The sequence below is a fragment of the Fukomys damarensis genome, unplaced genomic scaffold (genome assembly GCF_012274545.1).
Source record: "Fukomys damarensis isolate Sample0158 unplaced genomic scaffold, DMR_v1.0_HiC HiC_scaffold_23, whole genome shotgun sequence".
Lineage (NCBI taxonomy): Eukaryota > Metazoa > Chordata > Mammalia > Rodentia > Bathyergidae > Fukomys > Fukomys damarensis.
Genome location: NW_022900935.1, coordinates 11211707 through 11235574, shown reverse-complemented (window position 1 = coordinate 11235574; position 23868 = coordinate 11211707). Strand labels below are relative to the sequence as shown.

The window sequence follows — 23868 nt, the reverse complement described above, 5'->3', positions numbered from 1 at the left end:
CCCAAAAAAAAAAAAAAAAAAAAAAAAAACAACACAAGCTGACCTGACTGAAAAACCTGCATGCTTAGCAGTGGACACAACTGGCTGATGACTGGTAACAGTAAATAGGTTAAAAGATCTGAATAAAATAAAATTTTACAAAAAAAAAAGTTTTCCAAAAAAGTTCCAGAAGCACAGAACACATACCCAATACAAAACCGCCTTGCTTTTAATTACAAAATGAAAGACATGGTAGCTCAGCAGCAGCGGGCTGGCCCAACATGCACAATGCCATAGGTTTATTTCCCAGCACTGCACCAAAAAAACATCTACTCCTATGATGATGCAAATAGTGAAATGAGTACAAAGTCACTCTACTTCAAACATACGATGATACAGAATGTCAAGGTAGTTTTTATTCATTTCTCAGGTTAATTCCCTACTTTTCTGGCTTTGGATTTCTACGATTAAAAAAAAACACACACACAAAATACTCAGTTCAAAATCACAGGCTCTACAAATCCCTTTCTCAAACTTATTTATTTTGTTTTTGGTTTTGGTTTTTTGAGACAGGGTCTCACTACGTAGTTGTGACTGACCTGGAACTCACTATGTAGCCCAGGCTGGTCTCGAACTCACAGCGATCCTCCTGCCTCAGCTTCCCAAGTGCTGGGATTACAGATGTGCGCCACCACGCCCGGCTCCTTTCTCAAATTTAGAGCTCTGTATTCTAGTCATCTTATCAAGTGTGGCAAATGCATACATTTTAGTCCACACAGACAATAAGCCTACCACATGCACAGATTTACCTGTCAAAGACAAAGCGCATCAGCTGCAAGTTCAGGGTGCAAGGGAGGCTCAGAAGACGAATCTTCCTTGTAGCGTTCTGTTTGCTTTGACAATTTTCACAAAAGTATCGATTGTCTCCTTCTAGCTTTTCTTCCTGAGCAGGAATAAGACACATTATTTTTAAAAAACAAAAAGATGGGCTGGGAATTTAGCTCAGTGGCACCGTGCCTCACAAGCAAGCACAAGGTCCTGAGTTCCATCCCCAATAGCAAAAAAATAAAAAGCAAAAGATGGAAAACAGAATAAGCAATAAAACCTATGATAGCTAGGCGTGATGGCGCACGCCTGTAATCCCAGCATGGGGGAGGCTGAGGCAGGAGGATCACTATGAGTTGGAGACCAGCCTGGGCTACACAGTGAGTTCCAGGACAATCTCAACTCCATAGTGAGACCCTGTCTCAAAAAACCTGTGATGTAAAGCTTAATTTCATTTAAGAAATAGCTCCCCTCAATGGTGACACTGTATACAACACTTAAAATCAAAGTGCCTATTTCCAAAATGTATGCTTTCAGAAATGTTAAGCAGGTTTCAAAAAAAGAAATCTCACTAATCTTAAAATAAAGAAAAGATGCGTATTTTGGTTAAAATTAGTGAACCACATTCATGAGCTGTGAGAGCAGAGAGCCAATGGAATAGCTGACAATGATTTCTTTCCAAATTTCCCTTTCTAAAATAGACTCGTACATAGGAAAGGGAGGCTGAGGGGAGGGAGAATGGAAAGGAAGAGGCAAGATATTCATGTACAGGTGCAAATTCCCTACGATGAGTTATCTTCATGTGCATCTAAAATGTACCAATAAATTGTAGCCGCTATTCTAAGTTACACAGGACTCGTGCTGTCACTTTCCCCACTGGCACTTCCAAGGCATCACACTGGTCGGTCTCTCCTCCTAACTCACTGGCCGTTCCTCTACCGCTCCCTTTGCTGTTCCTTATCTCCCTAGGACTTGCACAGGGCCCAGTGCTCGGCCCTTGTCCTTCTCCATTGCCTCGGGAACGAACGCTAAAGCTCTCTCTCCCCCTTCTCCCCCTTGAACTTCACCTCTCAAGCAGATGGTTCTCAAACACAAACTTCCGTCTTTCACTGCGGTGCTGGGGGTGTAACCACAGGCCTCCCACACGATAGGCAGCTGCTCTGCTGCTGAGCTACCCATCCCTAGCCTGAACTTTGTGATTCCTTCCCAAACCTGATGGCAACTCCATTCTTCTACAATGTTAGGCCACAGAATTTAGTAATCCTTGACTTCCTCTTTCTCTTACTTGGCACACACATTTTACCTTTACTCTGAAAATGTTATCTAGGAGCCAAACACTGTTTTCTAAGTCTTCAGCTAACCCTCAGTCCAGGCTACCACGCATTCTGTCTGCCTTCAGTCCTTCCTTTTCGACCAGTCTTGAAGACGGCACACACAACTGTCTTGTTAAAGCAAACTGTACAGCTGCTCTGTTTACAGTCCTTTTAGTACCTCAACCCCACTTTCAGTGAAAGTCAACCTGTCACATATCTAGGTCTGTGTGCTACGGCCCTTAGCTACCTTAAATTCTCACACGTCTTCGCGTTCTCCCTTGCTATCCACATACTATCAGCCACACTCAGCCCTGCTGTTCTCTAACTACAGGCACAGCCTCATCTCAGGCTCTGTATTCAGTATTCCACCTGCACACAACACTCGCTTGACTGTCATGTGGCTCACTCTTTTGCATTAAATCATTTAATTTCTTACGGCAACCCCCCTCCATATCGTACTCCCTGTACTGTGCTTATTCCTCATAGCACTTATTTTTGACACACTATGCATTTTATACATATTTCCCATGACCTTCCCCTGTACTCGTAAAACTGCACTGTAAGTTCCATAAAGGCTTATTTTATCTTTTTGTCAAATACTGCTTGATACAAAGTAAGCACTCAGTGTGCAGATGAATCCATTCAACAGATGACTACAACCATGTTAATGGATAGCTAGGAGTAGGACAAACACAAAAAGTTAAGGCAGGAAGCTGGTTGTTAAGCGAGCTACGGGTCTCTTCAAACTGGATAATGAAGGTTTCCTTTTAGCACTCAGAATAGAGAAACACCTCTAATCTCTGCATAAAGCTAAACATGCAGAAACTAGAAATACAAAGAGGAAGGGGTTAAAATGAACACATTAACAGAAAAAATTGCATTTAAAACATTGGAGTTCTCAGCCAGGAGTGGTGGCCCACACCTGTAATCCCAGCATTCAGGAGGCTGGGGCAGGAGGATCGCTGTGAGTTTAATACCAGCCTGGGCTACACAGTGAGTTCCAGGTCAGACTACATAGTGAGACCCTGTCTCAAAAACAAAAACAAAACAAAACAAAACACACTGCAGTTCTCATAACATGAAAAGATGAATTAGTTTTATGGTAGCAGACCTTGGATTCCCTTAAATACTCCACTGCTCTCCTAATCACACACACACATAATTTTCAATATAAGCTACCTTACAACTGAAAAGATGCAACCTGCCTCGATAATTTTCTTTTAAATCACTATAGCAGACTGGTGCAACCACTATGGAAATCAATATGGAGATACCTCAAAGAGCTGGGACTAGAGGTTCCATTTGACCCAGGCATCCCTCTGCTGGGTATCTTTCCAAAATAATTTAAAAGAATCACACCACAGTGATATATATGTGTACCTATGTTTATAGCAGCACAGTTTGTAATAGCTAAAACTTGGAAACAGCCCATTTGCCCATCAGTCGGAAATTGCATAAAGATGTGGTTTTTCTATAAAATGGAATACTACTCAGCCATAAAGAACAAGAAACTAGATTCATTCATAGGAAAATGGATACATATTGAGGATATACTCCTAAGTGAAATAAATAAGTCACACATGTGTGAATACCAAGTAGTTTCTCTGGTGTGAAAAACTATAATAGTACATAAGATCCTAATGAGGTAACTGACAATGTGAAATACGAAGAAAAGGACTAAAGGTGTAGGGCAGGTGGGAAGGGTAGGGGAAAGGTAATAAGGGAAAAGAAAAAATAGGAGAAAATGAAAAACTGGAAATAAAGTGTTTGTGAATGGGGAGGGGAGGAGGGGGTGAAGGGAGGGCAGGGACAAGGGGAAAAAATGAGAACCAAGACCTGTCATGTAAAGGTACAAGATCCCAAAAATGAATGCAACTGTACTGTATACCTAAAATGTACCCATAAACTCAATTAATAAAAAAATCACTGTAGATACGATTCTTATCAAAAATGCTGAAATGGTGGAATTATAATTACATATAAATACCATTGAGAATAGCAGTTAATTATCAGTGAACAGAAATAATACATATAGTATAATGTAAATACCTTTAAAAATTCTGAAATACAATCTGTTAACTGTTTGTGGCCTTGGATATTTAACTCCAGTTCATAGAACTTTGATAACAGCTTGGACTCCCTGCCACACTGATTGCAACTATAATAAAAGAGTGATAACATAAATTAAGATCACAATGAAAAAAGCATCACATTCTATTATACTACATCCCACAAAAATGGAAAAGCATATAAAATTTTAGTTGGCATATACCTATAATCCCCGCACTCAGGAGCGCAGAAATTTGGATTCACTGTCAAATTCAAGGCCAGCCCAGGCTACAGTTACGTTTTAGACCAGCCTAAACTACCCAGGGAGACCTTGTCTAAAAAAAGAAATAGTAAATTAGAAAAATAAAGACCTAGCTGGGCATGGTGGCACATGCCTCTAATCCCAGCACTCTAGAGGCTGAGGCAGGAGGATCACTGAGTTTGGCTCAGCATAAGGGCCCCCCATTACCGCCCCCCAGGAAAAAAAAAAAAACCTTAGTTGGTCCTCTTTCATAAGAAAGATTCACACAACATTAAAATGAAGCCAGGCATAGTGTCGCACACCTGTAATCCCAGTACTCAGGAGGCTGAGGCAGGAGGGTCGCTGCGGGTTTGAGACCAGCCTGGGCTACATAGTGAGTTCCAGGTCAGTCTCAACTACATAGTGAGACCCTTTCTCAAAAACAAAAACAAAAACATTAAAATGAAAACTCTATGGCTGGGGATGTAGCTCAGTCACACAGCGCCTGCCTCACAAGTGCAAGGTCCTGAGTTCAATCCCTGGTGGGAGGTGGGGGGGAGAAAACTCTAAAAGTGACTGGTGGGACCGTGAATTTTATAACTGGGAAATTTTTTTAAGCGGTGCTATGTTTAGTATTCATGCTGGCTCCAATCATATTCCTTGAACTCACACTACCCAGCAATAAAGTACATGGCAGGAGTTCAACTAAACATAGCTTCCAACATCTGGATGCGTGCAGCTGCAATGACCAAGCTGGGTTGTTGTTTCCATATAAAATGTTACTTACTATAAATCTCAGAACACTTGATAACCCACTAAAGCTGCAATGTGGAACGTAACTGAAAACTGGGTAACATGGGTGACTTATTCTAGAGTAAAATGTACCGTGAAAAAGTCCAGGTAGACTTACACAGTTACATAGGCATATTCCCCACAGAACTGCTGCTGAACAATGTTCCGAACATCTGGATTCTTCTGTTTAGACAAAGTATCTTCCAACAGAGACATAAACAGCTTTGAAAATTCCTGCGCATCCTACAAGTTTGGATTAATGAGAAAGAAAGTGTAATTCTTTTCTAGAAACTATCTGTACTTGCAATGTAGCATTTTTTGAATTAAGTACTACAGGTAATTTTAAAAAATAAAAATCTTAGTTGGTTCACATATGAATTCTCAGAAATGAAGATGAGAATAATGCAGGACAGACTAGACAGTAAATAAAGGCTCAAATCATTCAAAATAGAAAAACGCTTTTCCAAAGGGATCTTATTTCACCTCTCTATACAAACATGCTAAGAAAGACCTTTGAAAGCTTTTTTTTTTAAAGTTCTTACCTGTTGTTGGCCAGTGTCTAAGCCCAATGCTTTAACAAACCCTGAGGGATCAATGTATCGTCTGTTACTGTTTTGCAACAAAGCAAACAAGTACTGGAGATGTTCACAAATTGTCTGAGGCTCATAATCTATCAAAAGAAAAATGTGTGTTTTTAAAGAGTTGGTAAAATTCCTAGTTCCTGTTCACATAAGAACATTAATAAACACCCGTACGTACACTCAAACTGTACTGTGCTGTCATGGTTCTAAGGCTTTGTGGGAAAGAGCTAGCAATCATCCTTCCTAACGTGGTGCCAGCAGAGCTGCATCATACAGTATCTACAGGTGGGAGGCTGTACACACTATATATGTATGTGCACTGTCACAATTATAACCCCTTACACCAAATACTCAACAACATTTTGTAATAAAGACCGCACTGCCTCTGCATAAGGTGGTTGAGTAAGTACATTCATTACTGTGGCTTGCCACAGACCAAACAAGTAACAGGTAGTCTCCAGCACAGCTATCTACCATCCCTTGCCTGCTCCATGCTGAGAATGAGTGCTGCAAACATTTCTCTGCTGCCAGCTACTACTTGGTCAACTCTGTCAGTGCACGGTACTGGAGGGCTGACTTGTGCCCGCTTTGATGGTAACGCCAGGCTCCTCTGTATGTTTTTACCAAGGCCCCAGGTTCCTTCAGAGAACCATGGTCAGCAGCCTCCCCCAGCACCTCCTCTGACAACCTCAATGCCTCCAGCGAGGATCATCCTCCCCGATGGCCACTGAGTGGGTCACCTTTGGACTCCCTCTTGGGGGACTCTGGAGGGGGTTCACGGGCCAAGCACCTGTTTCCAGCAAGGACCCTCAGTGAGGCATCTCCTCTCCTTTATCTGGAGGTCCCTGCCACGCACTGTCCAAAATTATGGGAATAACAGGCCTATGCCACTGGGGGGAGGGGTTCTCCCTTGGTGGTGACAGAGTTCGCTCCTGAGATGTGCTGTTTTTATTATTGATTGGTACCAGGGATCGAACTCGGGTCCTTGCGCTTGCGAAGCAGGCACCAGAACCACTGAGCTAAATCCCCAGTCTGAGGTCTGCTATTTTATTTTTAATCCTTAGAAACCAATCTTCTATCACTCTAGCTCCATGTCAATAATTATCAATGAGCCTTTCTCTGGTTCAAATTTCTGTCTCCTGATGAACTTGAGTGTTTCTTTCCTGACTGTGACTTTCGGTACCTCAATCTATCAATTGGAAAATAAAACCTTGCTTCTCAGGATCTAACGGCTTTTGCAGGCTGTTAAAAGGTACTCAAGTTAAGTTTGTGTTTACTCCAACTCGTATTTTACAGCTTGAAACACTCTACACAGGCTAAGCATCCTTAATAGGAAAATCCAAAATTTAAAAAATGCTTCAAAATCTAAACGCATTTCAGCATGATATTAAGCATGCTCCAAGAGTTGTGGATTTTGGAGCACTGTGGATTTCAAGATTGGGGATGCTAGGGCCAGGGATTTAAATCAGAGGAAGGCGCAAGTTCAGAGTCCAATCCCTGGTACCAAGAGAAAAAGATTTGGGATGCTGAGCTAGTAACTCTATGCAAATAATAATTAAAATATTGCCAAGGTGTGGTGGTTCTTGCCTGTAATCCCAGCACCCGGGAGGCTGAGCAAAGAGGATCACCATGAGTTCAAAACCAGCCTGCAATACAGTGAGTTCAAAGTGAGCCTCACTTATGTAGGAAGAGCCTGTCAAAATACCCTCCACCAAAAAAGGAAGTCAAAATATTCTGATCTAGCATGGCATGACATGTAATCCCAGCACTCAGGAGGCTGAGGCAGGAGGATTGCCATGAGTTTGAGGCCAGCCTCTGCTACACAGTGAGATCCTGTCTCAAAAAAAAAAGAAAAGAAAATCAGATCTGTAAGAGTTAAGACTCTGAGCTGGGGATTTAGCTCAATGGTTCTGCCACCTGCCTCACAAAGGGAGGGTCCTGATTTCAATCCCCTGTACCAAAAAGAATAAAACTCTGAGGAAACAGCAGTAAACCCCCATCCCCACACTACTGGGGGCTGAAACCCAAGAGCTACATCCCCAGTCTTTCTGTATTTTGAGACAAGTGTCTCACTATGCTGTTCAGTCTAAACTACACAAGCCAGACCCTGCCTGCCTCCAAGAAAATTTACAGCGTAGAATTTCCAGAGTGGAACAAGATGCAGAAAATCCCAACTTGGAGCCCCAAGACCTGCACCATCTTAGAAACCACCCTTTTTTAGACAGAGTCACAGTATATAGTTCACGCTGAACTTGAACTCACTGTGCAGCCCATGCTGGCCTCAAACTCATGGCAATCCTTCTGTCTTTGACTCCTGAGTGTTGGGATTACAGGCCTGTGCCACAGCACCCAGCCTAGAAACCTCCCATCTTGAAAAAGAAAAATCTGGTTCATTCCATGAAATCCCCAACTCAAAGAGGAACGTTCTTTGCAGATTTCAAAAGCAATGTCATTTATAAATAACAATCCACACAGTGCATGAAATAAAAACGTAAGTTTTAGTAGAGCCGGGCGTGATGGCACACACCTGTAATCCCAGCACTTGGGAGGCTGAGGCAGCAGGATCGCTGTGAGTTGGAGACCAGACTTAGCTACACAGGGAGTTCCAAGTCAGTCTCAACTACCTAGTGAGACCCTGTCTCAAAAAACCCAAAGAAAAAGTTTTTAATAGAACTGGAGATTTAGCTCAGTGGTTCCAGTGCCTGCCTCCCAAGCACAAGGACGCGAGTTTGATCCCTAGTAACCCCTCCCAAAAAAAGAAACATATTAAGTTTTAGTGGAAACACAAATTGTCTCTGTTCAGATTCATAGTGAGAATAGTAGCACTTTCATGGGTGACTTTTGAACTTTTCCTGTCTTACTGATTTTATCACTACAAAATAAATGCCTACAGTCACTGAGTGTTTTATAGACAAATTATACCCGTAAAGAATGCTAAGAACAGGGTGGGGGATTTAGCTCAGTGGCACCGTGCCTGCCTTGCCAAGTGCATGGTCCTGAGTTTGATCCCAAGTACCACACACACACACACACACACACACACACACACACAGAATGCTAATAACAAGCAAACGTGCTTCCTTCATCTAAAATATTAGCCATTTTGGTATAAAAATGACAAATATATGCAGGGCAGTTAATCCTGTGTGTAGGAGGAACCTAGTATCCAGCCTGCCAGTGAGATGAGTGCCCATGTTCCCTCCTTTTTGATTGGTTCAGAAGGGCTCTAGCTATCAACAACCTCAGAAGAGTTCTCCCTTGCCCATGCCCACCAACCTTTCTCTTCGTGGACACCATCTCCCATCACATAGTCACTACAGGTGCTGGGACACAAGTACAGTGCCTGCCGAAGCTCCAGGTTGAGAAACCACACTTGAAGAAATGTGTTGACGTAACAAGTAGCTCCAAGGTTTGTCAGGCCCACAAATGAGTTCTACAGAAATACAAGATCATAAAATTTAGTTCCCTTTAAACACAAAACCTATGAGCAGCATTTTTTTTTTTTGAGACAGGGTCTCACTATGTAGTTGAGACTGATCTGGAACTCACTATGTAGCTCAGGCTGCTCTTGAACTCACAGTGATCCTCCTGCCTCAGGCTCCCAAGTGCTGGGATTACAGGTGTGCACCACTACGCCCAACTGAGGAGCATTATTTTTAAATCTTCAGATTAAAGATTGGTAAGACTGTCACAGTCTGCAATACATAAGCACCCCTTACAAGTCTCTCCTGGTTCAAAGTGGGGAGGATTTTCCCCAAAGTCCAAAAGGGGTTGGTTGCCCACAGATGTGGAGGTTTCAGAAAGCATCGGTGCCCACAATAGCAAGTTGTCTTCTCCAGCTACTTCATCGAATTATTAGAACAGTAGATAGATTCTAGAAAAGATCACTTTTGAACGTGTATACACAGGCTTATTTGCACTATTCCTAAAACTGCCAGCATTCAGGAGAAAAGTTCCCCTATAGCCCTAGACATTAGATTTGGTACACTGGGAACTGGGGCAGTGAACTGGGTCAACTTTTTCCAAAGTTTAAGAAACCCATGTCAAGCATGGTGGCGGACGCCTCTAACCCCTAGCACTTGAGAGGCTGAGGCAGGAGGAATAACTCAAGTTTGAGGCCAGCTTGGGCTACATAGTGAGTTCGAGGCCAGTCTAAACTACACAGTGAGACCCTGTCTCCAAAAACCAAAAGAAATCCTGAATCATTATAATTATTTCTATGAAATATTTAAGTCCTAGAAAATGAAGCTACATTATTACAGTACCTTATCCCTTTGAATTACTACCTCCTTTACAGATATTTTAATTTAAAAATAAAGTATACAATGTTAAGGCATACACAGAACCAGAATTTTCTCAAACTACTGTTTACTGTACCGAGGCACATAGCTGTTGTAAAGCATGTTATTAAGGTTTAAAGCTCGAATGTCCCCTGAAAGCGTCAGGTGCTTAAGAGATGGGGGAAGGTGACTGGACCGTGAAGGGATACACCCATCAACAGAGTAGTCCATTAATGATTATTTTAGTAGGTATAAATGCACTGGGAGGCGGTATAGCTCTCTCCTTCCTCTTCTCTTCTGCTTCCTGGCAGCCAAGATACAGCTTTTCTTCCGACTAGGCCCTTCCACCATGCCCTTTCTCCCCTGGAGCCAGTAGGCTGAAGGAATAAGCTAAAGTCAGCCTGTTCTTAAGGTGTAGGTGTCAGATACTGCGTCCCAGCGAGAAATGACTCGATGTGATAAAATGTTCCACGAGTACTGGCCTTTAATTCTACTGACAGCTGCAGTTTACCTGAAACCAGTAGTGATTTCTGTTCAGACACAGCACATTCTCAAAAACCAGGAATACCACACATCATTTACCTTTTTTCTCCTCTCACAGTTGGGATCATCAATGTTGTGAAAACTATTTTCATCTATTTCTCCTAACCAAATATGCTCACCAATCCCAACCAAGCAATTTGGATTTCCTTTGCAGTTGCGTCTGAAAGAAAAGGAAAAGTTACTGTTTAGTTTTAAAGTGCCTAGTGGAGGTGAGAGAGGAGGAGAAGGGCGGGCTACTAATGGTTATAGAATTTTAAAAATTGATGGCTGTGAGGCTGGAACTGTGGCTCAGTTACGGAGCATTCGCAGCCTTGGGTTCCATCCCTAGCACTCCCAGTATAATAACAGCAGGAGCAGTAAGTATACAGCTGAGAGTGGTGAGTTACACAACCTTGTAAACATAACTAGCAACCAAAGAACTGTGCACTTTAGACAGATGTCATTCTCATATAGTTTTCCTCTCTAAAATGAGCAAAACCAAGAAATGATAAGACTCAGACTGGGCAAGATGGTGCACAAGTGTAATTACCAGGACAAAGGAGGCTGAAGCAGTACGATCATGATTTCAGTCAACCTGGGCTACACAGCAAGCCCCTTTCTCACTGCCAGTGCCCCCCATGCACTCAGTTTGTGGAGCAGTGGAGATATGCGCATGCAAATTCCACTGGTGGAAATAAAAACTGGTACCTTCATGGAGATTTTTTGCAACCCCTGACAAAAGCTATGCAAGGACCTAGCAATCCGATTTCTAAAAAATTCAGCCTGAAAATACACCTTCAGTGATGCAAATACACATGGATTAAGTTTCTCACTGCAACTGTTTAGTCACAGAACACTGAGAACCAAAATGCTCACAGAAGAGCCAGTGCAACCACACGGTGGAGTACTGTGTGACTACGTAAGATAGAACAATGAAGGTCTAAATGATGTGGAATAATTCCCATGACATATTAATCAAACCTGAGTGCCTATAAACTAGCTAAGTACAGAGCATGAATTAGGTAAAAAGGAAGGGCATCCGAAACTCTTCCGGATATACCCCTACACACATTGTTGAATTTGGGGGGCCATGGTAATGTTTTCCACAGCACACAAATCTCCAAGAACAGCAGGAACCCTAAATTCAGCAAAGAGAAAAATTTTAGCCAGGTGTGGTGGTGTACACCTGTAATCTCAGCACTAAGGAAGCTGGGCTACACAGTGAGTTCGAGCTTAGCTTAAATATGTAGTTAGACCTTGCCTCAGGAAAAAAGTGAAAAACATTTCAATTGAACAAAATATGGGGAGCAAGGGGTGGTATGGGGCAGTCACTTCCACAGCCAGTAACTAGCAAGCTCTTTAAAGGAACAATTATCAAGGAGGCTTTGTATTTCACAGAGGGGTGAGTTAGCAGTTCTGAAACCAGGGCCAGGGATTTAGCTCAGTAGCACTTGCAAGTGCAAGGTCCTGATTCAATCCCTGGTACCAAAAACAAAACAAAAACAACAAAAAAAGCAAAACCCCCCACTTTGTAGCAAAGGTAAGGACATACTCAAAGAATGATGCAGACATGTTTTAAAAAGAAAAGAAAATGCATACAACTGCTAAGGGGACACCCCTGTGACCAAATTTGGCCAAAAAAAAAAAAAAAAAAAAAAAGAACAGTTGCCATGGCTCACGTCTGTGATCTTAGCTACATGAAGGCTGATCCCAGAGGTCTGCAGGTTGGAGGACAACCTGGGCAATGCAGCAGGACCCCCCCCCCATTTCACAATAAGAATTGAGGATGTGTAAAGTGAAATAGGAAGAAAAGGACCAAAGGTGTAGGGACAGTGAGGATAGGGAAAGGGGAACAAGGGAAAAGGAAAAAAATATGAGAAAATGGAAAAATGGAATTGAAGTGTTTGAAGGTGGGGAGGGGAGGAGGGGGTGAAAGGAGGGTGGGGACAAGGGGAAAAAATGAGAACCAAGACCTGGCATGTAAAGGTACAAGATCCCAGTAATGAATGCAACTGTACTGTCTACCTAGAATGTACAATAAATTCAATTTAAAAGAAAAAAAAAAGAATTAAGGATGTAAGTAAGGCAGTGGCTCAGACAGAACCCCTGGCTTCAATCTCTACTATTGTAAAAAACAAATACCACGAAATGATCAGCAGGATTATAACCTACAATGAGTAATATGATTATAACCTATGAATGTTCGAGTCTCTGGCTTCATGAGATATATGAAAGAAAAACCTCATCCTTATAGAAGCCATTAACACAGAAAGACAATTTTTGGAAAAAAAAAATCAACACTTGGCATCCATCAGAACACAAAAATTGGACACGAATCAGTGAATGCTAGTGCAAGCAAGCTGAAGAAATACAATATTTGCAGTATCTCAAAGTATTTCAGCACAAGTTACTTAGTTACCAAAGGAGAACACAGTAACTTCCAGCAGAGAAATAAATCAGTCAACACAGGCAGTAATGGCCGGAGGGGACAGCACACTTGCTGGTGGGAATGCAGAGCACACAGCACCACTCCCTCCCTCAATGTTCCAGCCCACAGTGCGTGGCCCAAATGTAATCATGAGGAAAGGAAAGAGCAGACAGATGGAATTGGAGAAACACCGTGCAAAGTAAGTATCGTACTTCTTAAAAACATCAATGTGATAAAGATTGAGCAACCATTCCAGATTAAAAGGGAATATAATATGAAGACATGAATCCAGCCCAAGACAGGATCTTGCTATGTGGCCCAGGCTGGCCTTAAACTCATGGCGATCCTCCAACCTCAGTTTCCCAAGTCCTGAATTACAGGCATGGGCCATCGGGCCTGGCTTCTGATTTTTATGTTTGGGCTTCAAGGAATACTGTTGGGTGGGACAATGCAGTGCGTGCCTGTAATCCCACCACTCAGAAGGCTAAGGCAGGAGGAAGTTTGAGGCCAGCCTGGGCTACACAGTGAACACTAAGCCAGTCTGAAGCGCAGTGACAGTCTCAAAAAAAAAAGGCACAAAATAATTTCATATTGCCAGCTTTTGCTTACAAATGGGGGTAACAGACCTGACTGGGTAGACGGAAGGATCCACTGTAAATAACCATTTCTAAGATCGGGCTCCCCCATCACTTTTGCTGTAGCGGGGTGTGGTACCCAGTGCGCACTGAGCTGTAGAGTTAAAGCCTCGGTCCTTTTTAGACAGCCTGAGTTGTACCGGCTGGCCTCAAACTTGCCATCTTCCTCCCTTGGGCACCCCTCTCCGCAGCGAGCCACCACCAGGCCCGGTGTCACCATCACTCTTTACACTGTCCAGAGTTATGAGAGGAATGGACAGCACATTCCCAAAGTAACTGCTCTGAATGTTCTGTGTAAGGGTACTGTTTTCCTGGCTTTAAAATTATATATGAAAAGGGGTGGAGGATTTAGCTCAGTAGCACTGTGCCTGCCTCCAAAGTGCAAGGCCCTGAGTTTGATCCCAGGTACTACCAAACAAACAAAAAAAAACCCACACAAAACAAAACAAAAACATGAAAATAAATAAACAAATAACATAAAATATGGACCAGGCATGGTACTGCATGCCTGAAATCCCAGCCCTTGAGAAGGTGAGGCAGGAAAATCTGAGTTTGAAGGCAAACCTGTGCTACATAGTGAGACTGTGTTTAAAAAAAAAAAATCAAATATGGGACTGGGGATGTGACTCAGTGGTGGAGCGAATGCCTAGGCTCAATCCTCATTCCCGCTCACCACCTTAAAAAGTGGCCATATAAAAGCAAGGGATGCAGATAGGGCTCAGTGACAGATACCGGTCTAGCAAGTGTGAAGGCCCTGGATCTGGTTCCCAAAAGAGTTACATACACCTTAAATTTTCTCTTCTATAAAAAGATGCTATAATCGCCAGGCGTGGTGGCTCACGCCTGTAATCCCAGCGCTCGGGAGGCTGAGACAGGAGGATCGCTGTGAGTTCAAGACCAGCCTGAGCTACATAGTGAGTTCCAGGTCAGTCTCAACTACATAGTGAGACCCTGTCTCAAAAAAAAAAAAACAAAAAAAAAAAAACAAAAGGTGCTATAAAACTTGATTCAGAGAATGCAGAAAAGATCTTTCCTTGAAACAACAGCAAGGATATCCTACAGGAAGTAGTTTTTTTTTCCCAATGAAGATGACAAAGGATCTGGGTGTTGCTCAGTGGTCCAATTTGCCCAGCACACATAAGGCCCTGGGTTCCTCCCCTGAAACAAAACACATGCACATGACAACAAGGAGCTAGCAGCAGATGACAAGGTCTTTGGGAAACAGAAGAGTATCGATACTACACTAAAAATAAGTATTCACTTATTTTGTTAATTCTTTCAAATCTCCTTTTCCAAAGTGTGATGATATCACCTCATTTGTTCCCTGCATCCTCGGAAGGTAGTCCGAATTTGTCACAAAACTTAGCTGGGCAGAAAACTACTGATCAAACATACACATGATTCTCTCAGAAAACAGCTCCACTGGAACTGTTCAGAACAGTCTCCCGTTATGGACAACAAAATAACACAGGCAAGAAGCAGGAAGTAAGTGCTCCTGTCCTTACCCACCCCCAACACACTGGAAAATCATGCACACTCGTCAGGGCTAAAACTGGTTTCAAAGAGCAAGCAATAAAGCCAGGAATGGTGGTGTGTGCTGAGGCAGGAGGATCAAAACTCCAAAGCCAGCCTGGACTACATAGTGAAATATTGTCTTAAAGAAAAGGCAAACAAATACAGCCTATGGACTAAAAGTCACAGCAGGGCTTTCAAAACTGATAAAAAAAAAAAAACAGCTAATATGAACCTTTAGGAGCAATCTACATTATCTGGAATACTAGCACTGTTTTTCTTAAAATATGTCTTCTTGGATGGTGGCACAATGGTGTAATTCCAGCACCTGGGAAAATGAGGCCAGAGGATTGAGAAATTGAGCCTAGCCCAGGTAACTTAGTGACTTAGCAAAACCTTGTCTCAAAATTTTAAAAAAAAACAGCTAATATGAACCTTTAGGAGCAATCTACATTATCTGGAATACTAGCACTGTTTTTCTTAAAATATGTCTTCTTGGATGGTGGCACAATGGTGTAATTCCAGCACCTGGGAAAATGAGGCCAGAGGATTGAGAAATTGAGCCTAGCCCAGGTAACTTAGTGACTTAGCAAAACCTTGTCTCAAAATTTTAAAAAATGTTCAAGTGGCAGCTCAAGGGAGGAGAAACCCTAATTTCAATCCCCAAGTGATGTCCTCCCCTCAAAATCTGACTTACTACACCAATTGCCTGAGTATTACTGAATGGGTCTCCAATAAACAAAACAATCATTAATGGTACAGGTGAGAGGATGCTGAGAAAGCACCATCCCCATAGAACATATGGTTCTGGGTCCTTGTGGTCACACATTTGACGAGAAACAGTAAAACAGGCTTAAAACTAAGGATCAATCATAGCTAACCCTCAATTATTGGGGTTTTGTTGGATGTTTCATTGGTGGGGTGGAGAATCTACTTCCAGCTCAACCTAAGCAGAGGAAGGCCAGTGACAGAAGGCTTCAGAACGACCTACAGAAAACCTCGCCATTAAGTGTCCAAGGCCAAGTCTATTTTATACTTCAAGTTGTAGATATTGAAGATGTGTAATCATGGATGCACCTATTTCTTTAAAGTGGAAAAATATATGTTCTTGTTTCCAGAGTATAAAACAAATGCAATCTAATACTCCAATGGCAAATTTTGTGTTCTTACTGCTTAAACAACAAAAGCAGCAGATAAAGCAAGAAGACTGTTTCAAGAAATAGCAAGCAGCCAAGGCTGACAGTGTGGTGCATACCAGTAAGCCCAGCACTTGGGAGGCTGAGACAGGAGGATCCCCACCAGTGCCGCTAGTCTGAAGCCAGCCTGAACCTCATAACAAGACCATAAAACCTAACAAGGTTAATATTTCAAATGAGAACTGAGGGAAAGGGGAGAGCCCCCCTCCGTGGTACAAGATGTTTCTGCTTGGGAACTGGCTTGGGAAGCCTGGCTGTTCCCCTACTGCTATAGGAAAAGATATAGGAGATGAAAGACGAAAATATTGCATCTCCCAACCTGTTAGATATAATACACTGAGCTCATGCTCTCTAAAAATGGAAGAATGAATTCTAAGAACAATGGAACTCAAGAGCGGGAGAAAATATTTGGCAGGATAGCTCCTGAGAGGCAGGAGGGGTCCTGAATGGGTAGCACAGGGACTCCACGCCTCGGGGGCACTTACAAAGCAAAACCCATGTGGGCACAATGCGGGTTACAGCTATGAACAAACAATATGTTTACAAGCATAATCATTTAAGTAATAGTGGTTACATTGGGAAACAAACCATATAACAAGTATGGATTATTCTGCTGCCTGCCTTGCAAGTCCAAGGACCCCAGTTCGATCCCCAGTACCAAAAAAAAATAAAAATAAATACAGTAATGGCCGGACGTGGTGGCACACGCCTGTAATCCCAGCACTCGGGAGGCTGAGGCAGGAGGATCGCTGTGAGTTCGAGACCAGGCTGTGCTACATAGTGAGTTCCAGGTCAGTCTCAACTACATAGTGAGACCCTGTCTCAACCCTCCCCCAAAAAAACCCAAAACAAGTATGGAAGAACAAGGACTTCTTCTAAGAAAATGATGGGTCCAGAAGTCTTTGGTCACCCACGGGGTGGCTAATGCCTACGGAGCCTTCATTAGGCTTGGTGTTTGTCCTTTAAGGAAGTATAGAGGCCTGGTCTTTATCTTGAGGCCTGGTCTCTAGCAGATGTGTCTCCAGCCAGTTACTGTTTTACCTCTACTCTCTCAGAGGCTGATCCCTATTGACCAACTGTAACATTTCTATTTAACTTCGCTGTCCAATAAATACTACTGCAAAAAATAAAGCCACACAGAGAAGCAGGGCTGAATTAAAGTCTGGGAATAGCAAATGATTCCTTATTCCAACCAGGTCTGTATTTTTTCCAAAACTTCCCTCGAAATTTGTTTTAAAATCCTCCCCCAAATTATTTTAGAGCTATTCCCTTTATGGTTATGCTAGTTTCAAATTTCTGCCTCCTATATTAACCAATAGGCTTAATTAACAGTGAAGCTTTATTACTAACTTAACAAGCCAAAGGCAGACAATGAATTTACTTTGTCCTTGACAGGCCTCTTAATTTTTGAAAAACAACTTTTCCTTTCCTCCCCCAAACCTTCTTCCATGTCCAATGAAGAAAAACAAGGGAATTGGGCATACACCTGTGAATCCCATCTACTAGAGTTGAGACGGGAGTACCGTTAAGTTCAAGGATAGTCTGGACAACTTAGTGGAAGAAACACTGTGTCAAAAATAAATAAAAGAGGGCTAGGGATTTAGCTCAGTGGTTCCGCCACCTACAAGTGCAAGGATCTGAGTTCGATCCCCAGTGCCAAATAAATAAATGAATGAACCAATGGGCAAGGCTGAGGATGTAGCTCAGTGGTGCCATGCCTGCCTCACAAGCACAGGGTGCTGAATTCAATCCCCAGTACTGAATAAATAAAATGAAAAACAAATGGGCTGAGGATACAGCTCGGTTGTAGAGCCCTTTATGAGCATACAGGAAACCCTGGCTTCAACCCCTGTACATAGAGAAAAAATGTTAGGTTAAAAACTCCAGAGAAATGCATTTAAAACAGCCCTAGAGCTGGGTGTGGTGGCACACACCTGTAATCCCAGCACTTGGGAGGATGAGGCAGGAGGATCTCTGAGTTGAGACCAGCTTGGGCTACATAGTGAGTTCCAGGTCAGTCTTAACTACATAGTGAGACCCTGTCTCAAAAAACCATAAATACATAAATTTAAAAAATAAACACCCTAGGGCTCACTTGGCACTTGGGAGGATGAGGCAGGAGGATCTCTGAGTTGAGACCAGCTTGGGCTACATAGTGAGTTCCAGGTCAGTCTTAACTACATAGTGAGACCCTGTCTCAAAAAACCATAAATACATAAATTTAAAAAATAAACACCCTAGGGCTGGGGACTTATCTCAGTGGTGGGGCTATGTGGCTGCCTGCCTCACAAGTGCAAGGTCCCCAAGTTCGATCCTGGGTACCAAAACAACAAAAAAAACAGCCCTACAAGATGTCCTTCACTTATCAGCAAGTCATCCAACATTATTAACACTCAATGTTGAACCAGAGCCAAATGAGCTGCTGTCCACTCACTGCCTAGGAGAAGGGTGAGACACAGCATCTGAGGAAATTGTTCCTACGTGCTCACACAGAAACACATGCCTGATACCAGAGGCACGGGTATTCCCACCCACCCTGACCAATTCTGACAACAGCTAAAGTGCCCTACACATTCAGTGCAATTCTGACAGCACATACCTAGTTAGTGTCCAGTTCCACCAGTGAAGGCAGCACCCACTGACCCCACCCACTTCAGATGCCAACTGCATCTGGTGCTCTGGCCTGATCAGCCACTCAAAGGATCCATCGCCTGCTCTCCTCTAGTTTCGAAATTTGTTGCACTGCCTCAGAGACAGCAGAGCAACCCTTTACTTGTGTTTACTGGCTTTTGCTAAGAGAGTTATCACAAAGACAGCATGGCAATGTCTGCAAGCCTTGAAAGCGCAACAACTTATTATCGCCCTCGCCCTCAGAGATACAGGTTCCTCAGAGATACAGGTTCCTTTCGGCAACCCTGGAGCTCTCCAAATCCCATTCTTTTGGGTTTTCAAGGAGACTTCATTAAACAGGCAGGACTGATTAGATCACTGGCCTTTGGTAATTAGTCAACTTTCAGCCCCTCCTCCACACCCCTGTCCCACCCACCACCACCCTCCCAGGGGCTGAAGCTAAATTCCAACCTTCTAATAGCTCAATGGGTTTGCCTGCCTGCCAACCAACACCCATTGGAGGCTGTCTGGGAGCCCTAGCCATCTCCTTAGCACACACAAAAAAGGGCACTTACGCTTTCAAGGTTCCAAGAGTTTTAGGAGCTGTGTATCAGAAATGATACGAGGCCCAAAAATACATAAGCACAGGAATCACAATACAACATCCCTCTTAGGAAAACATAAGAGATACTGTCTCTAAAATGATCCTAAGGATTCTGTCAATAATTCTCCTAGGCACATGCCCAAGTAAGATGGAATCACACAGAAGCAAAGTAACAGTATGATGAATTCAGCCAACCCCAAATGGAATTTTGCTCTATGTCTACACCATATCAAAACACCAAGTGGCTGTTAAGAAATAAATTACAAATTTAGCATGACATGCTAAGCAGACCTTTGCTGCAATTTTAGGTCAGAGAGATTCCTAAGCAGCGGAATTAACAAAGGACTAAATAAAGCTAAGCAAGGCCTCAGAGAGATGTCTTGAGTTCCTGATGCCACCAGCGGGAGAGAGGCCCCACACTGGTGCCTTGGGAGCTCGGGAGCATCAGTTCTACACCCTGATAGCTCCACCACGGTAACAATGGAAAGTACTGAGAAGGCATTTCAGTATTAGACAGCTACACTAGGCAGAAATATTCCAGGCAGACAGGCCAGGCCCTCCAGTAAAAACACATCACAACTGCAGCTGGAGGCAAGGCCTCAAGATAAAAAGGAAATGACCAGGCCTAAGATTAGAGCTATGCCTGGGGCCTAATGAAGTCTAGATAAACATCAGTCACCTAGGTGGGTGACCAAAAACCCCGGGACTCATCCCTTCCTGAGTTCCTTCCAGGTACTCTTGAGGCAGGACTTGCTTCCCCACTGGATCAATGTTACCTAAGCGACTATATTTATAATCTTACTGGTTGACCACAGCTGTAATCTATGTTGTATCCACGTGATTGTGCTCTATAAAACCTCCTGGGAAATGGTCCTTGGCCAACCATTTCTGGACCCCTCTTGCCTCTAAGAAGCTGTATCTTTCATCTCTATTTCCTAACCTAACCTCCACTGTTCCTTATAATTCATTCAATTTGGGGGAACAAAACTCGGACATCTAGCAGGCTGGGAGGTATTTTGTATTTGCCCTGTATCCTTTTGAGGTCCTGTATCATTTCTGGAGAGCACACGGCCTCATCCCTGATGGCTCTACCACAGTAACAGTGAAAGTATTGGGAAGGCATTTTAGGAGCAGTTTGTTTAGAGGAATTATCAGGAATTATTGATTCAGACTTGCTCTCAAAATGTAAATACAAGGGCTGAGAATTTAGCTCAGCAGCACCATACCTGCCTCACAAGCACAAGGTCCTGAGTTTGGTCCCTGGTTACCAGAAAAAAAAAAAAAATGTGAATACACCAGAGACACATTTTGCAATTGGATAGCTATGTCTTTGCCACAATGTATGAAGATGCTCATAGAAACACCATACAATAAAGAAGCTCAGCATGAGAACTCTTCAGACAGACAAGAAAACAAGTGGAAGCCGGGTATGGGGTGCACGCCTATAATCCCAGCACTCAGGAGGCTGAGGCAGGAGGATCGCTGTGAGTTCAAGACCAGCCTGGTCTACACAGTGAGTTCCAGCAGGTCAGTCTCAACTACATAGTGAGACCCTGTTTCAAAAAAACAAAAAAAAAAAAAAGAAAGAAAACAAGTGGAGCCAGGGATTTAGCTCAGTGGCACTGTGCCTGTCTTGCAAGCAGAAGGTCCTGGAGTTGTAAATTGGATCCCTGGTACCAAAAAAAAAAAAAAAAGTGGGAAAGAATGGCTGCAAATGAAGAATAATTTCTCCTACAGACCCAATGCGATTTAGTTTTCTACATGAAAATGAAGAGGTTGTAATTCTGGCCTCAGAAAAACCTTTCGAGGTAGAAGAGCAAGATTCAATTGAAAGACAGTTCGTAGTGATTTCATTTGATCCACCTATTAATCCCCTTAAACTGCATACCACAGTGGTACATGCAGACCAGTGTCTATATTGGCAGTGTTATAGCCAAATCTTGGAAACTGCCCAAGTGCCCACCAACTGACAAATGGATAGTGTTTTTAAACAAGGGCACTACTGACCCACAAGGATAAACTTTATTTAAAACAAGATAAACTTGAGATATTTATAACTAAATGGATGCACCTTGAGACCTTTATTTATTATCTATTTATTGTACCAGGGATTGAACTTGGGACCTGGCGCTTGCCAGGCAGGCGGCAGAACCACTGAGCTAAATCCCTGGCTTGAAACCATACTCTTTGGTGAAATAAACCAGACACATGTATATAAATATTGCATTATTTCTCTGGCATGAGAAACTGAATAGAGACTGGGAAACGGGAAGGCAATGTTCAAATGGGAAGGGAAATTCAGGAGGTCGGGCAGGGGGAAAGGAAGGGAAAGGAAGAAATAAGAAAAAATGGAAACAAAGCTTTTCAAATAAGGAAGAAATGGGGTTGAAGGGAGGTTAGGGGAATGGAAAAAATAAGAATCACAATATATCATGTACAGGTACAAATTCCCTATGATGAATGCGGTCATTATATATATCTAAAATGTACCAATAAAAAAATATTTCAAACTTCATTTGTGAACAGAAGAAACCACCGAAACAAGATTCTGATCCTAACATTCCCTCTTCTGAGACAGAGGATCCTGTTTTTATGTAAAGTCAGAATACTGCCTTAGAAAAAAAACCTCTAGAACAATGTTTTGTTTTTTGGTTTTTTTTTTTGAGACAGGTTCTCACTATTTAGTTTGAGACTGACGTGGAACTCACTATGTAGCCCAGGCTGGTCTCAAATTCACAGTGATCCTCCTGTCTCAGCCTCCCAGGAGTGCTGGGATTACAGGGGTGCACCGCAACACCCTGCTAACAATGTTTCTTGTCATGTATTCTAGGTTGGCCTTGAACTCACTATGTAGCCCAGACTGGCCTCAAACTCCAGGTGATTGATCCTACTGTCTCGGCCGGCTGAGTGCTGGGATTACAGATATGTGCCACCACGCCAAGTCTATGCACTTCACAAATAGTATTTTTATATAAAAATTTGGCAGTATAGGGCCAGGGATTTAGCTCAGTGGTTCCTCTGCCTACCTCACAAGCACAAGGTCCAGAGTTTGATCCCTGGTACCCCACCCCCCCAAAAATTGGCTGGATAGCCTTCAGTTGGTTCACTGTTGGCTATACATAAACTTCCAGTTATAGCACAATGTAATATACCAGAATTATTCAAAACAAGACATGATTTGATGTTTTGGGACATGAGGTCTCACTTTATAGTCCACACTGGCCTTGAACTTGCAGGCTAGTCTCAAACTCATAATGCTCCCACCTCAACCTCCTGAGTACAGGGATTAAACATGAATTAAAATTTTTAAAGGCCCAGTGATTTAGCTCAGTGGGGTCAAACCTGCCTTGAAAGTGCAAGGTCCTGAGTTCGATCTCCCGTAACACACAACAAAAACTTTTTTGTTGTTGTTGTTTTGAGACAGGGTCTCACTACGTAGATGAGACTGACCTGGAACTCACTATGTAGCCCAGGCTGGTCTGGAACTCACAGGGATCCTCCTGCCTCAGCCTCCCAAGTGCTGGGATTACGGTTACAAGGGCTGGGGGTGATGGCACATGCCCATGACCTAAGCACTTGGGAGAATGAAGCACGAGTATTGCCATGAGTTTCAGACCAGCCTGGACTACATGAGACCCCAGCTCTAAAAAAGGCATCAAAGTTAACTCATAACAGATGCTAAGGAAGACAGGTGAGAGGATAACTTCGGGCAAATAAGTGTGAAGGCGGCACCTGGTCTTGAACCTGCAGCAGAAATCTCACTGGAGGGAGATTTAGGGAGGGAGCACTATTAATGTTATGTATAGGGAGCCAGGGATTTGGCTCAGTGGTTCTGCTGCCTGCCTTGCAAGCAGCAAGGCCCCTAGTTTGCTAGTTTGATCCCCTATACCAAAAACCGTAGAAGTGAGGTCTCACAGTACTCTTCACAGGTTCTCAGTGATCTATGCGAGTCAAAAGAGGGGGAATTCAGGCTCACTCCAAGACTCTCTCCTGGATCTTGGTGTGCTATTTGCTATCTCTGGCGAGGTGGGTGGACTGCATGTCGAGGCTCTGCTCATTTCCCCACCAGTTGTAATCTGAAGGGACCCATGAACCCATGAACCATCCCATTGCAGGTGGTTGGCCTCAAGCTGGGGTTCGTTTGAGCCCATGGCAGCAGCAGTCACACCCAAAAGGTCAGCAGGAGGCAACCATGGATGTCCTGCGGCTCATCTCTCGGCTGGCTGGCTAGAGACTGTTGTGCTTCACAAAAAATGGTATGAGCGAGGGCTCCTTGAGCTCCTGAACCATGCTAGGGCTTT

At 43.1% G+C, this 23868-nt stretch overlaps 1 protein-coding gene across 2 annotated transcripts in view; it reads right to left on the bottom strand.

The window, feature by feature from the left end:
- Window positions 1-23868, bottom strand: part of Usp48 (ubiquitin specific peptidase 48) — a 77310-nt gene that overhangs the window by 48153 nt on the left and 5289 nt on the right. For both annotated transcript variants that reach the window (XM_010626014.1, XM_010626015.1), the window contains exons 2-7: window positions 10643-10763; window positions 9057-9213; window positions 5742-5869; window positions 5318-5442; window positions 4167-4275; window positions 789-922 (exon numbers count right to left, since the gene is read on the bottom strand). In XM_010626014.1, coding sequence (XP_010624316.1) covers window positions 789-922; window positions 4167-4275; window positions 5318-5442; window positions 5742-5869; window positions 9057-9213; window positions 10643-10763 — 774 coding nt within the window. The remainder of the gene's footprint in view (window positions 1-788; window positions 923-4166; window positions 4276-5317; window positions 5443-5741; window positions 5870-9056; window positions 9214-10642; window positions 10764-23868) is intronic.